The following is a 15,018-nucleotide window of genomic DNA, read 5'->3' as shown; positions in this document are numbered from 1 at the left end:
AAGGATTTGGACAGGGAGATGGGCATATTTATTAGGACTGTAAAGTGATTAAAAAAAATCACATTTAATTGCACTGTACCCTTTATTTAAATATTTGTGGATGTTTTCTACATCTTCAAATATTAATTTCAATTATAACAAAGTGTACAGTGTTCACTTTATTTTCATTTTTATTACAAATATTTGCACTGTAAAATGCAAAAGAAACATTATTTTTCAGATCTAATACAAGTACTGTAGTGAAATGTCTATCATGAAAATTGAACTTACAACTGTAGAATTATGTACAAAAAAATAACTGCATTCAAAAATAAAACAGCGTAAAACTTTAGAGCCTACAAGTCCACTCAGTCCTATTTCTTGTTCTTAGACTTATAGGCTCTAAAATGTTGCATTCTTTTGTTTGAGTGCAGTTATGTCACCAAAAAAAAATCTACATTTTTAAGTTGTACTTTCACAATAGAGAGATTGCACTACAGTACTTGTATGAGGTGAATTGAAAGATAGTTTCTTATTCATTTTTACAGTGCAAGTATTTGTAATAAGAAATATAAAGTGAGCACTGTACACTTGGTATTCTGTGTTGTAACTGAAATAGAACATTTCATTTGGTATTCTATTTAACAATGCAATTAAAACGGTGATTAATCTCAATTAATTTTTTTAATAATGATTAATTATTTTGAGTTACTCACATGAGTTAACTGTGATCAATTGACAGCCTTAATAATAAACTTTAGGAAAAACAAATAAGCATTTTAGGAAAATTTGTCAGAGTGGCCACCAGCAAGATTTAGTGGCTGCACTCTAAGGCCACCGTAAGATCTGTTGTGCGAACCTCCTGGTCTACCTTAGAACATCTGTCTGCAGGGAATCAAGGTGTGAAATGGACTCAAGCCCCTTCAGTAACTTCCCCAATCACCCAACAGGCTGAGGAATCACGTCCACGTTTCGCTCCAGATCGTCCTGTCTTCCAGGGGACAGGGAAATGGCTGTGATGGAGCCAGCTCAGGTCGGGGATTTTCAGGGAGCTGCAGGAGAGGGTGTGGCAGAGAGGGAGGGGCAGGCAACACACAGGGGGAGGTAGGGAGGTGGACATGGTGTGACAAACCTGGGACATGGTCAACCTGGGCCTGATTTTCTGAGCAGGCCCATTGGCAGGGCAGGGAGCTGTGGGGGTGGATGGAGGGAGAGGAATTCCCCCATTTCTGAACTAGGAAACACCCCCTCCCCCGGGCAGGGCTGGGAAAACTGACCGGACTCCCAGGGCTGGAGCCTGAACCCACTGGGCAGAGGCTGCTGTGAAATACAAAGGGAAGCTCTTGGGATTCCTGTCTCTGTTTCAGAGCTCTGCTTTCTGCATCAGCCTGTGGCAGGCGTGTGGGAAATGAGAAGACCCTGCCCTGCTCTGTGTGCTGTGGGGACAAGGAGCTCTCACCTTCTCCCACCTCCTGAAGCCTCCTGGCTGCACTGAGCAGAGTGCAGGATTCTGCTTTTCTGGGCCTCCTCTGCCATGAATAGTGGGATTGTGGCTGGGGCAGCAGGCGCTGAGTGGGGAACTCTCGTTGTTTCAGATGCCGGTGACCTTCGAGGAGGTGGCTGTGTATTTCACCCAGGGGCAGGGGGCTCTGCTGGACCCCACTCAGAGAGCCCTCTACAGGGACGTCATGCAGGAGAACTACGAGACGGTGACCTCGCTGGGTAAGGGATTCCCGTCCCCTCAGATACTAGAAGCCGTGGGGTGTGCGTGTCTGAATCCGGTCAGTTCTTCCCTGCTCAGTTAGATTAGAGGGGAAATGGACTCCAGAGTCCACACATGTAGTGTCAGACTTTCATCTCCATGCCTCAGGCGTAGTCAATTATTTTTTGTCAAGGTCCAAATTTCTTGGTGAAAGTATAGTCAAGATCCAGACTCTAGAGAAAATATAATTATTATTAAGTAAATAAAGAGATTTTGGGGTCCATTCAAAAGTGTCTGATGGTCCAGATTTGGCCTGTGGTCCACCTGCTGACTACCCCTGCCATGCCCCCTCCAGTGGGATCGGGGAGTCATACACCTGCTGATTCATCCCCATCCCTCCAGCTTTCAAGGGGGCAGAAGCAGCGTATGGCCCTGTCTGTATTATTTCTCACTGATTTATAGTGTTGGTGTAGCCCTGTTCGTCCCAGGATGGACAGACAAGGTGGGGGAGGCAGTACCTTTGACTGGACCAACTTCAGTTGGTGAAAGAGACACACTTTTTAAGTTGCCCAGGAAAAGATATTACATCACCCAGCTGGTGTCTCTTTACACTCACCATCCCCTATGATCCTCCATTGCTGGGACTGGCTCCAGCCAGAGGGCTCTGCAGGTTTAGAACTAGGCAGAGGTTCAACACCAGAGCTGTGTCTGCATCAGCAAGTCCCCCAGAGTGCATAGATCCTGGAAACTCCAGTGATGCTGTGACAGCTCCTCCCCCACACAGACACCTGCCTCTCCCTGGGGGCTCAGTGGCCATGTTCCCATCTGTTCAGATTCCACATCCACATAATTACCAGTGACCATGTTCCCACCCTTTGGGATTCCACAATCCCTCAGCTCAGCATGAGGCAAGTTGAACTCAGGGAATGTTCTTTGTGACAAATACTCCGTCAATACTCGAGATACACCCTCATCTTCCTGATTTCCCCCCTTCTGAGCAGGATTCCCCATTCCCAAACCGGAGCTGATCACCCGGCTGGAACGAGGGGAAGAGCCGTGGGTCCCAGATCTCCACCCCTCCAAGGAATGGGACGTCCACAGAGGCACCCGCACAGGTGAGGAATCAGTGAAACTGACAAACCATCTGGCGAGTGAATGAAAAAGCTGGGACACCCAAAGATGTGTTTTTAGCGAGCTCTCCGGGCTGTGTTTCACCCCACCCAGTCAGACTGTCGCCCTCAGGTGTTGTTTCCATCATGGCAGATATCACCTATGGCTTCCCAACTATCCTTTAGTGTCACCTGCACACTCTATGGCTCCCATCTTTATCCTGTTCCTAGGACTCAAGGCATAACCATTAATGTAGGCACCCTGCCCCCCACCCTGTTTCTAAGGGTCAGGGCGTAATCTTCAGCAGGCTTACAGGATGTTTTAACCAGTGAAAGAGCCTTACACAGTAATATCCTTGACCTCTGTTTATTAACAGTTACCAAGACAGAACACACATGCTAAGCGTACAATGCTCACCACTCCCAATAAGGCGGATGAACTTTTCCTGGTGGCCAGTCAGGATCTGTTTGTCCAGGGACTCCAGCGTCTGCACAATATAGTTGGCAGGGGGTTGAGATCTGGCATTTCTGATCTGGGGCTGTGTCCTGGAGTTAGTTCTAAAGAATTTCCTTTTGGACCCCAGCTTATATAGTGGCATTTGAGTCCTGCTTAGCTTGACCGTAACCAATCGTTTTATTAAATTACTACAAAATAGTTCTTTGACCAAACCTAACGGATTGCAAAACAATTCTTTACTCTATCGTACCCCACCACCTGAGCTGATTTAAACCGTGCATAGTCAGTGTAGCCAGACGAAGACTCACCAGCACGGCACCTCCTGGGAATTAGCTCTTTTCCAGCATACAGAGCACCCTCTGCTGGCCATGCGTCTGACAAAGTGGGTATTCACCCACGAAAGCTTATGCTCCAATACCTCTGTTAGTCTATAAGGTGCCACAGGACTCTTTGTTGCTTTCTGCTGGCCAATGGCTTGCCTGCCTCAGGCCCCATGTCCTTCCCAGACCCCGGTGCCCCTTTACCTCAGGGGTTTGTCCCTGCAGTGCCCCACACACTCTGGGTCTCCCCTCCTAGGGGAAACCCCAACCCTCTAAACCCACCTTGCCTCAATAGCTTCTACCAGTCATCATGTAACCCCCTTTCTCTGGGGCAGACTGCAGTGTGTAATGGCCACTCAGCATTGGCAGGGGGGTTGGACCCTCTGCCTCTGCCTATCCCCAGGCTGCACCTCTGCAGCCCCAGCACCTGCTTAGGCCTTTAACAAGGCCTCAGCCTGGGGAGTTGCCAGGCTGGAGCTCCTAGGGTGACCAGATGTCCTGATTTTATAGGGACAGTCCTGATTTTTGGGTCTTTTTCTTATATAGGCTCCTATTACCCCACAGCCCCATCCTGATTTTTCACACTTGCTGTCTGGTCACCCTAGGAGCTCCCCAGCTCCTCTTGTCTTTCCCCAGCACTGCTCTGGGTACCGTGTGCTCCCAGGCAGCCAGGCCCTTCCCGACTCCTCTGTCGCCTGGCCCCACAGCCCCTTTATCAGAGCCAGCTGGGCCCTGATTGGCATGGCCCCAGCTGTGACTGCTTCCCTAATCAGCCTAGCTTGGCTGCTTTTAACCCCTGTTCTCCAGGAGTGGGGCAGCCGCCCTGTTACATTCAGACAGAAACAAGCAAAGAACCAGACAGAGACGAGACAGATAAACTATAGCAAAGCAGGGACCATAAAGACAAAACAATAAAGAAGTAGAGATTTCCCAGTCACAACTGTTGATGAGTGATTCCTTGCCAGACAGATGCTGTCAAAGTATGTTTTCTTTAAACATCTTAAGACCTGGTTTCTTTATCTAGTGGTGGTGGGTGCCATTAGGACGGGATCTCCTTCTTAGCAGCCCGATATTTTATTGTTTTGATATAACTTAGAGGGAATGTGACTTTCTGCTTCTTGGCTCATGGCTCCTGCTGGCCTAACGTGGCTGCAGAAAAAGGCCTCAGACCTTACAGGGAGGAATCTCCTTACAGTTAATGTAACCGTGTGCAGACTCACCCCACAGTGCCTCCTGCTGGTCTCTTCTGGGAATTAGACCTGCCAGCCTTGGAGCACCCTCTGCAGGCTGGTGTCCTGCTGCCACTTGGCCCCCATGTCCCTCCCTGGACTCCAGTGCCCCATTATCTGGGGTGCTTCCCCCTGCCATACACCCCTAAGTCTCAGGATCTCCCCTCCCAGGGGAACCCCCAACCCCCGATCCCCACCTCACCTCAGTCGTAGGCTACTGCCAGTCACCAACTCACCCCCATGCCTGGGGGAAGACTGCAGTGTCAGCCACTCATCACAGGCAAGGCTGGGTCTGGACCTGCTGCCTCTCTCTGCAACCCAGTGCCTCTCTGGGGCCTTGGACAAGGCCCTGCAGCCAGGGGAGTTGCCAGCCTGGAGCTCCCCAGCCCCTCTGGCCTTTCTCCAGCCCTGCCTCACTCTAGGTACCCTGAGCTTCCCAGAAGCCAGGCCCCCCTCTCTCTGAAGGCAGAGAGAGACTCTGTGCTCCTGCTCCTGGCTTCCCTGCCTTTGTAGGGCCAGCTAGGTCTGCTTGGGGCGTGTGGCCCCAGCAGTGGGAAGATCTGTGCCCGGAGTCCAGCTGGGTGCTGTGCTCTCGGTGGGGAGCCAAGAGGGCAGCCGGGCTGCCAGTGGGGACCATGGTTCCTGGATCGGGGGGAGGGATAGCTCAGTGGTTTGAGCATTGACCTGCTAAACCCAGGGTTGTGAGTTCAATCCTTGAGGGGGCAATTTGGGGATTTAATTGGGGCTTGGTGCTCCTTTGAGCAGGGGGTTGGACTAGATGGCCTCCTGAGGTCCCTTCCAACCCTGAGATTCTATGATTGCAGGGGGTAGCAGGGCTCTTAGTGGGGAGCATAGAGAAAAGCCCAGGTGGTAGCCTGGCTTGGAGCAGAGACCTGGCAGCAGCCCAGCTTTGGAGCCAGGAGTCTGGCTTTCTTGTCAATTTCACGGCTCCAGCAGAGCCATGAAATTGACAAGATAGCCAGCAGCCCATGTAAGGAAGGCAGTGTCTACGCAGACAATGCATCACCCTCCCTACACCGACATAAGCCCTACGCCTCTCCTGGTGGTGGAGTTATTACGGGGGTGTAGTAGGGCACTCACACTGGCAGGACAAGTCTGTGGTTTGGACGCTGACATAATTAGGTCAGTGTAAGCTGCTGTACGTCGACCTAACTGTGTAGCGTAGACCAGCCCTCAGTCTCCCCAACTGTTACCATGTTGTGTTTTCCCTTCTGTGCTGTTCCCTGTTCTGTCCTTTCTCCCCAGCACAGGGAATGATTCCTGTCTGGCTTTTCTCTCCCCCCCAGCAGTTCATGAGGCGATGCTGAGTGAGAACAAGGAGAAGAATTCACAGCAGGAAGATCCCGAGCAAGTGGAACTGCCAGGGAACTTTTGGAGAAGAGCCAAAGGGAATTTTTCCCAATCCTTAGAACAGGGCAAAGCTTGGAGAACTCTGCAGAGGCCAGAGAGGCAGTTGGGAAACCACCCAATAAAGAAAGAGGAGGAATCCATTGAATGTGGGGTAGGATGCAAGGACCCCAAGCAAACCGCAGCCCCACAGACAAATCCCAAGGAAGAAAAACCCTATAAATGTCTCAGCTGTGGGAAAAGCTTCAATCAGAAATCGAACCTTATCACTCATCAGAGAATCCACACAGGCGAAAAACCCCATAAGTGCTTAGATTGTGGGAAAAGCTTCAGCCAGAAATCATCCCTCATTATACATGGGAGAAAGCACACAGGAGAGAGGCCTTATAAATGTTTTGAGTGTGGGAAATGTTTCAATCAGATCTCAAACCTGACTACGCATCAGAGAATTCATACTGGAGAGAAACCTCATAAATGCTTGAAATGTGGCAAAAGGTTTAGTCAGAGATCAGCCCTGATTACACATCAGAGAATCCACACGGGAGAGAAACCCCATAAGTGCTTGGACTGCGGGAAAAGTTTTAGTCAGAGATCAGCCCTGATTACACATCAGAGAATCCATATGGCAGATAAAATGTACAAATGTCTCAAATGCGGGAAAAGTTTCAGTGTGAAATCGGCCCTTGTTATGCATCACACAATCCATGCAGGAAAGAAACTTCATAAATGTTTGGACTGTGGGAAGAGTTTCAGTGACAGCTCAAACCTCACTAAACATCGAAGAATCCACACGGGGGAGAGAATATATCAGTGCCTCGACTGTGGGAAAAGCTTCAATCGGAAATCGAACCTTCTTACCCATCGGAGAACCCACACAGGAGAGAAACCCCATAAATGCTGGGACTGTGGGAAAAGCTTCAGTCAGAGATCATCGCTTATGAAGCATGTGAAAATCCACACAGGAGAGCGGCCGTATAAATGTCTGGAGTGTGGGAAATGTTTCAATCAGAACATAAACCTTATTACGCATCAGAGAACCCACACGGGAGAGAGACCCTACAAGTGCCTGTACTGTGAGAAAAGTTTTACTGTGAGGTCAGCCCTGATTACACATCAGAGAATCCATACAGGGGAGAAACCCCATAAGTGCTTGGACTGTGGAAAAAGTTTTAGTCAGAGACCAGCCCTTATTACACATCAGAGAATGCACACGGGAGAGAAACCCTTTAAATGTCTCAACTGCGGGAAAAGTTTCACTGTGAGATCAACCCTTATTACGCATCAGGCAATCCACACGGGAAAGAAATCCCATAAATGTTTGGACTGTGGGAAGAGCTTCAGTCAGAGCTCATCCCTTATTAAACATGGGAGAATGCACACGGGAGAGAAACCCTACGTATGTCTGGAGTGTGGGAAAAGCTTTAGTCAGAGATCATCTCTTATTATACATGGAAGAATGCACACGGGAGAGAAACCCTATAAATGTCTTGAGTGTGGGAAATGTTTCATTCAGAGGTCAAATCTTGTTACACATCAGAGATCCCACTCGGGAGAGAGACCCCATGAGTGCCTTGACTGTGGGAAAAGTTTCAAAGTGAGATCAGCCCTTGTTACACATCAGAGAATCCATACGGGAGAAAAACCCCATAAATGCTTGGACTGCGGGAAATCTTTTAGCCGCAGATCAGCCCTTATTACACATGAGATAATCCACACTGGAGAGAAGCCCCATAAATGCTTGGACTGTGAGAAAAGCTTCAATAACAGCTCGAATCTTACTAAACACCGGAGAATTCACACAAGAGGGAGCGACTCTAGAAATACCTCAACTGCGGGAAAAGGTCCAGTCCGAGCTCACACATTATTACCCAGCAGCGATCCACAGAAGAGAGAGAACTTGAATGTGGGGGAATCTTCAGTTGGTGCTCCCACGGAATCAAGCACTCAACTTCAGGCAGCACTAACACCACGTTGGACATGAGGAACTCCTCTGCACAGCAGGGAAATTCTCTCAGGGCCCTGACTATGGCTGGCCATGGCAACAAACCCATTTCCTCGTTCCCACACACATCAGGGGCATTTGGCTCCCAAGGATCCAGCTGCCCATTGCTGGGGTGAGGATCCAGCAGCAGCCGAGCAGCAGCTGGTCTGTGACCCTCTGGCTCTGCCTGGTCTAAGCAAACCCCAGGCAGAGGAGGAGAAGCCTTGATCAGCCTCTCCCCCCTGCTGCAGCCCTGGCTGCTGAGCTGATGGGCCACAGGTGGGGGAAGGGAGAGAGAGAAACTCCTCCAGCCGCTCCCTCTGCCTGGCTGAAGTTCCCCCCTCTCCCTTCCCCTGCCAGCCGGGATCCCCCTGCCATGGAGATGAGGAGAAGGACACTTGGGCCAGGCCCCACCTTCACTCTAGACCCCTGTCCCCATCCCCCATCTTCCACCAGCCCCTGGGCTGGGCTCCCCACTGACCTGGGGCTGTTCCCTGCAGGGGGAGTGTCCCTGGGGGCTGGTAACTCCTCCCCTCCCCAAATCCCCCAGGGCGCTGGGTTCTGGGGGATCCACCATTAAGGGACCAGGGCGATGGGTTCTGGGGAGGACACTGGGGGTTGAATGGTTGGGGCTGGGGGAGCTGGGAAGCAGGGGGAGCTGGGTGCTGGGGTATCGAGTGTTTGGGGATGATGGGATAAGAGGCGAGGGAGAGCACAGGGGTAGAGAGATGCTGCCTCATCACTCACCCCCTCTGCCCCTTCTCCCTGCCCCCGCTGCATTCAGACAGCACCACTGAGAAGGGCTGATTCCCACAGACTGCAGCGGGTTCTTAACCTGTTTACCATTGTGGGCTGCATCCAATACTACCTGTGTGGCCCTGAGGATGTCACATGGGCTGCAGCTGTGCGCTGATTGGGCCAATACAGCCCACGGGCCGCAGGTTGAGAACCGCTGCCACAGGGCCTTTCATGGGAGGCCTGGAGATCCCACCTCTGCCTCAGCAGCATCAGCCCCAGGCTCTGTCTGTGGTAGGAAACATGGTCAGGATCAGCCAGCTCGTCTCCTCTGACCCTCCCCCCCTCATCCTACCCTAGGCTGAGCCTGAGCATCTAATTCATTCGGACCCCACCATTAGCAGAGTGACTGTTCGAGTCACTGAGTTCCCCCTCTGGGGACCCTGGACAGTTTGCGTAGTGGGGGGGTGCTGAGAGCTACTGAACCAAACTGTAAACCCTGGATATGCTGGAAACCACTTCACGCCAGGGGGTGCAGCAGCTCCCCTCATTCTGGTACCGGTGTCGGGGTAGATTCTCTCGTTCCCAGATGGTCTCACATGACTCCAGGCCATGCTGAAAAGCATTTAGTGTTTGTACATTTTCTCCCTTACGGGGCAGAATTAACCAGAATCCCACAAAAGCGGGAGCAGGGACAGTGAAATGTGGTGTTTTAGCTTCTGTTTGATTTGCGAGCGATGGGGTGAGTCTGAGGGATTCCCTCCTTCCCCCATCACCGTCACACTCCACTGGGACACAGCAGCCTCTGTCCAAACCTTGGAGAGTTTATCCCAGGAGTGGGCAAACTATGGCCCGGGGGCTGGATCCGGCCCACCAGCCATTTTAATCCGGCCCTCGAGCTCCCACTGGGGAGCGAGGTCTGGAGCTTGCCCCCCTCCGGCACTCCAGGTGGGGAGCAGTGTTGGGGGCCTCTCCACGTGGCTCCCAGAAGCAGCAGCATGGCTCCCCTACGGCTCCTACACATAGGGCCAGCCAGGGGGTTCTGCTCTGCATGCTGCCCCCTCTCTAAGCACCACCCCTGAAGCTCCCATTGGCCGGGAACTTCAGCCAGTGGGAGCTGTGGAGGTGGTGCCTGTGGATGGGGCAGTGTGCAGAGCTGGAGAAGGGATATGCTGCTGCTTCCGGGAGCTGCTTCAGGTAAGCGACATCTGGAGCCTGCACCCCTCAGCCTCTTCCTGTGCCCCAATCCCCTGTCCCAGCCCTGATCCCCCTCCCACCCTCCAAACCCCTTGATCCCATCCCAGAGAACCCTCCTGCACCCCAAAGCTCTCATCCCCAGCCCCACCCCAAAGCCTGCACCCCCAGCCAGAGCCTCCACCCCCCCTGCCCCAGCCTGGAGCCACCTTCCACGCCCGGAACTCATTTCTGGCCTCACTCCCAACCAGAGCCATCACCCCCTCCTGCACCCCCACCCCAATTTTGTGAGCATTCATGGCCCGTCATACAATTTCTATTCCCAGATGTGGCCCTTGGGCCAAAAAGTTTGCCTACCTCTGGTTTATCCTCTCCTCATTTTGCCCGTCCACCTCCCAAAGTGTCACTTGCCGCAGTGTTCTTGGCTCTCCATGCTTAGGAATGACAGCTTGATTTCCCTGGTCCTAAATCAGACCCCTGAGGGCTGGAGAAGAAAGCACAGATTGATGCTGTTTCCATCTATTGGTAAAAATTCCTTCCAGGCTTTTCTAGGCTAGTCCAGATCATTTGTAGAGGGGAAGTTGGGCTTTTTCTTTCTTTTTCTTTTTCTTCCTTCATGCTAAAACTTTTGTAACTAACAACCATGAGTCGTGAACTAAAGCAGGCTTAGCCAGTTCAAAGGGAAATGGGTAAATTTATTTTCCTCATAAAGGGTCTTAAGATTCTCTGGGATTTCACTTTATGAATGTGAAAGTGTTTTATAGCCCATGCTGGATTGTGGGTTATTCTCTATTCCTGAAGGCTGTTTGGTCACATACATTGATATTAGTTTAGCTCAGGGGTCGGCAGCCTTTCAGAAGTGCTGTGCCGAATCTTCATTTATTCACTCTAATTTAAGGTTTTGCGTGCCAGTAATACATTTTAATGGTTTTAGAAGGTCTCATTCTATAAGTCTGTAATATATAACCAAACTCTTGTTGTATGTAAAGTAAATAAGGTTTTTAAAATGTTTAAGAAGCTTCCTTTAAAATTAAATTAAAATGCAGAGACCTCCCAGACTGGTGGCCAGGACCCGGGCAGTGTGAGTGCCACTGAAAATCAGCTCTGGTGCCATAGGTTACCTACCTCTGGTTCAGCTTGACAAGATGTAGCGTAGATTTATTGAGGCAATCAGGAGACAAATGATTGTTTGTCAGAATAGTCCTTTGTATATTTCATTTTAACCTTGTCATGTGATTTTTCTGTGGTTTGAACAATGACAATGAGCAATATCTATCCCACAGACACTGGGCGCTAGATTTAAACTCTGAGAGGCAGAGACTGAAATGGGGAAAGAATGTACGGCCTGATCCCTGCAGCGATGTGAGATACAGTCAGTACGGGGAGAGGATGGGAGATGCTGAGTTTGCTCTTGAGATCCAGACAGCTGAGGCTGAGAACTCTAAACTCACTACACCAGTGCCAGAGAGAGACAGGAATTGTCCTGCCAGTGCTGGGCAAAGCGGTCCCTGAAGTCTAAAGGGCTACAGATGACACCCCAAGAGGAGTAATGGGAAAGGGGCAGGGTCTCCTGCTTGCTGAGAGGATGAGGCTGGGCAGAAGGGAGAAGGAAACCAGGGAAATGAACAGGTCTGGCCAGCCCTAAAGCCAGACCAACCCACAGAAAGCCTGTTAGCCCTGCTGGTCTTCTCCTCACCTACTGCCGTCTCCCGCGTGTGGGTTATAGACACACTCTGGGCTCCCCTCACCCCACACGGCTTCCCTCAAACCTGAACTCCCCGTGTTTCCTGCTTTGGAACGTCTGCTTTGTGACCAGGTTCCGGCGTTTCTCGCAGACTGTCTGTGCTTTTCTACCAGCTTTAACTCATTCCTCTCTCCCTGGTGCGCACGGGAGCTGGGAGCAGCGCTGGGCTGGGCTGGGCCGAGCACTGGGAGGGCTGGGGAAGGTTAACTTTTCTTTCTTGCTTTTAAATAATAAAGTAGAAATTAGCTTCTCAAATTCCCAGTGTCCTTTGTCTCGACTAAAGGATCCCAGCGGCCGTCTGGGAAGCCTCTAGCCCCAGCCATCACCACCGCAGACTACAGATGCCAGGACTGCCAACCCGGCAGGTTTTCTGACTCGTCTGTGGGTCAGTGGGGAAAACCCATCATCTGCAGGGGCAGTCCCCTCTGGCCGGCATTTCCCATTCACCCACCTCCGGCAGGAGGAAAGTTAACCAGCGTGGGGAGGTGTTTTTAATCTCGAGCTGCTATCGAAAGTGCTGTCTGAGAGCTAGGTATGTTCTCATGTAGTTGTAGCCGAGCAAAGGGAGGCCGTGCACCCAACTCAATGGCGTTTGTCTCTTGGATGCGATGTCATGGGGGGTGGGTACCAAAGCCCAGGGCAGGCTAAGCCTCCCCTAATCCAAGCTGTGGCCCCACCCATGTTCCACCCCAAGGCCCCGCCTCCCTCCCCTCTTCCCTGAAGCCGGGGTGAGGCTCAGCTCCAGCCAGTGGCCTGGAGTTCGGGCCTGCCAGAAGCTGGTGCCCCCCTGGGCAGCTTGGGCCAGCCTGGGTTGGGGGTTGGTCCAGTGGCTTGGCTCTGGGCAGCCTGGGCTTGCCGGCCAGTAGCTTAGGGCTCCTCCGGCGGCAAGGGGGCTTGGAGCTCCACCTTGTGGAGGCGCCACTGGCGGAAGGGGTTGGGCTGGTGGATTAGTCTCCCCGAAGGGGGTATTCTCCCGCCACCTATGTGTGATGTAATGATTTTACTGCAACTGATTTAAAAAAAAAGGCAGGGACTGTTCTAGGTGCCCCTCAGGAGAAGGCTGGTGATTTCAGTGAACATCAGAAAACCGTAAAGGGACATGGGATGGTAGCTGGTAACTAGAGCCACCTGCTTCAGCCTGGTCTGCAATTGTCTAGAGACCAAAGACCCGGCTGCTGCCAGCTACTAAGGCAGGAGTGGGCAAACTTTTTGGCCTGAGGGCCACATGGGGGTTGCAAAACTATATGGAGGGCTGGGTAGGGAAGGCTGTGCCTCCCAAACAGCCTGGCCCCTGCCCCCTATCCACCCCTTCACACTTCCCACCCCGTGACTGCCCCTCAGAACCCCTGACTCATCCAACCCCCCACCGCTCCTTGTCCCCTGACTGCCCCCCCGGCACCCAATCCCCATCCAATCCCCCCTGTCCCCTGACTCCCCCGACTCCTATCCAACCCTCCATGTTCCCAGCCCCCTAACCGCCCCCTCAAACCCTGTCATGCCTGCCCCCTGCCCCATCCAACCGCCCCTGCTACCTGTCTCCTAACTGCCCCCCATGACTCCCTGCCCCTTATCCAACCCCCACCCCACCCCCTTACCATGCCGCTTAGAGCAGAAGAAGCTCGCAGCCCCGCCGCCCACGCGGCAGTGTTCCTGTAGGGGGGACAGGACAGCAGGGGAGGGGCTGGAGACAGCCTCCCTGGATGGGAGCTCAGGGACCAGGCAGGAGAGTCCTGTGGGCCGGATGTGGCCTACGGGCCATAGTTTGCCCACCTCTGTACTAAGGCCTGAGTCCACAAAGAGACTAGAAAAATCAATCAATGTGATCCAGAAAGCCTGACTCAGTCACCCAGGCTCCCTATATAAAGCATAGGGAGAGAGAGGGGCCTATGAATGAGATCCACAAAAGCCGCCGTGCTAGGCAGGGGGCTGCCTAAGACAGCCAGCGGGAGATGCTGAGGAGAGGGCACGACTTAATCCTCGCTCCTCTAATGGAGATAAACCTCTCCCTGCAGCCCGGATTTCAGGGCCTCGTAACACAAAGGCCCATGGGCAGAAGGCTCACTGTTCAATACAAGCACCTCCCGTCTCAGACCTGACAAACTCACTGCACTGAATGCACTGGTTTCCTGGTATTGATCCTTAAGGGGCGGCATGTGAGATCTCTACTGAAAGCTTATAACGTGATGATACTGATAACTATTGCGAGCGCATGTATGGGAGATATTGAAGTAATAACGTAACTATATTGAAAGTTAGCCTCTTATGGTGATGGAGTGAAAGGGAGTCACCAAGGACTCACAGGTCTTGGTGACAGCCAGGGACGGCTCTAGGCCCCAGCACGCCAAGTGCGTGCTTGGGGCAGCATGCCGTGCAGGGTGCTCTGCCAGTCGCCGGGAGGGCGGCAGGCAGGCAGCCTTCAGCAGCATGCCCTGCGGAGGGTCCACTGGTCCCGCGGCTCCGGTGGAGCCGAAATGTCTAGAGCTGCCCCTGGTGACAGCCCATTTTAATTGGAGGGAGTTTTCCCTGGCTAGCCCATTATGCAATGGGTTGCTCAGCTGTCCACCATTGCGCCTATTCAGAAAACGAATGGGAAACCATCAACGCTGAACTACAAACACTGAAAGCTGGTGGCAGTGAGGAGGAGGAGCTGAGGGCGAGGGGATCGCCCTGGTTGGGAATAAAGACAAAAGACTGATTCAGTGGGTCACAAGGTGGAGAAAGACGCTCTGGATCCAGTCACTGAAGCGGGATACTTCCTGGAAGACTGGGGGCTGGCTCCTTGGGGCTAGCAAACGATGCGAAAGACTTGACCTTTCGGGTGAGGATCTGTTTTATCAGGTAGAAAATGTAACTTCTAGTGAGTGTTGGCCCTTGTCCCAGTTTTCTGAAATTTTTTGTTTCCGTCCCTCCCCCTTGTTTCTATTTGAAGCTCTCTCATCTCTCTCAAAATAAACTTCCTTTTGTTTTACTATCAGCAAATTCGAGCTTGATGCCAGAGCGGCGGTGTCAGGAAATGCTCTAGTGCCATTAAAACAACAAGGAGTCCCGTGGCATCTTAAAGACTAACAGGTTTATTTGGGCATAAGCTTTTGTGGGTAAAAAACCCACTTCTGCAGATCCATTGTGATGCTGTGGGGTTCGGCCCAGACCAGTGAGGGGTTGTCACCACCTGTGTAGGGTCAGATCTTCTTCAGTGTAGC

General features: G+C 52.0%; 1 protein-coding gene across 5 annotated transcripts in view; it reads left to right on the top strand.

The window, feature by feature from the left end:
* Window positions 1-15,018, top strand: part of LOC120383885 (zinc finger protein OZF-like) — a 45,640-nt gene that overhangs the window by 20,261 nt on the left and 10,361 nt on the right. The window contains exons 1-4 of one of the 5 annotated variants that reach the window (XR_005588564.1): window positions 1,649-1,701; window positions 2,683-2,796; window positions 6,104-8,278; window positions 11,358-12,014. Coding sequence is in view for 2 of the 5 variants with exons in the window: in XM_039502189.1 (XP_039358123.1) it covers window positions 1,668-1,701; window positions 2,683-2,796; window positions 6,107-8,145 (2,187 nt within the window). In the remaining 3 variants the exon portion in view is untranslated. Of the gene's footprint in view, window positions 1-1,648; window positions 1,702-2,682; window positions 2,797-6,103; window positions 9,916-11,357; window positions 12,015-15,018 lie in introns of those variants that run through there. The other 4 variants (XR_005588562.1, XR_005588563.1, XM_039502189.1 and 1 more) reach the window with 4 other exon arrangements.

This window comes from Mauremys reevesii, linkage group 15 (assembly GCF_016161935.1).
Source record: "Mauremys reevesii isolate NIE-2019 linkage group 15, ASM1616193v1, whole genome shotgun sequence".
NCBI classification, from domain to species: domain Eukaryota; kingdom Metazoa; phylum Chordata; order Testudines; family Geoemydidae; genus Mauremys; species Mauremys reevesii.
Note: the sequence above shows the minus strand (reverse complement) of the source record. Positions and strands in the feature narration are given on the sequence as shown.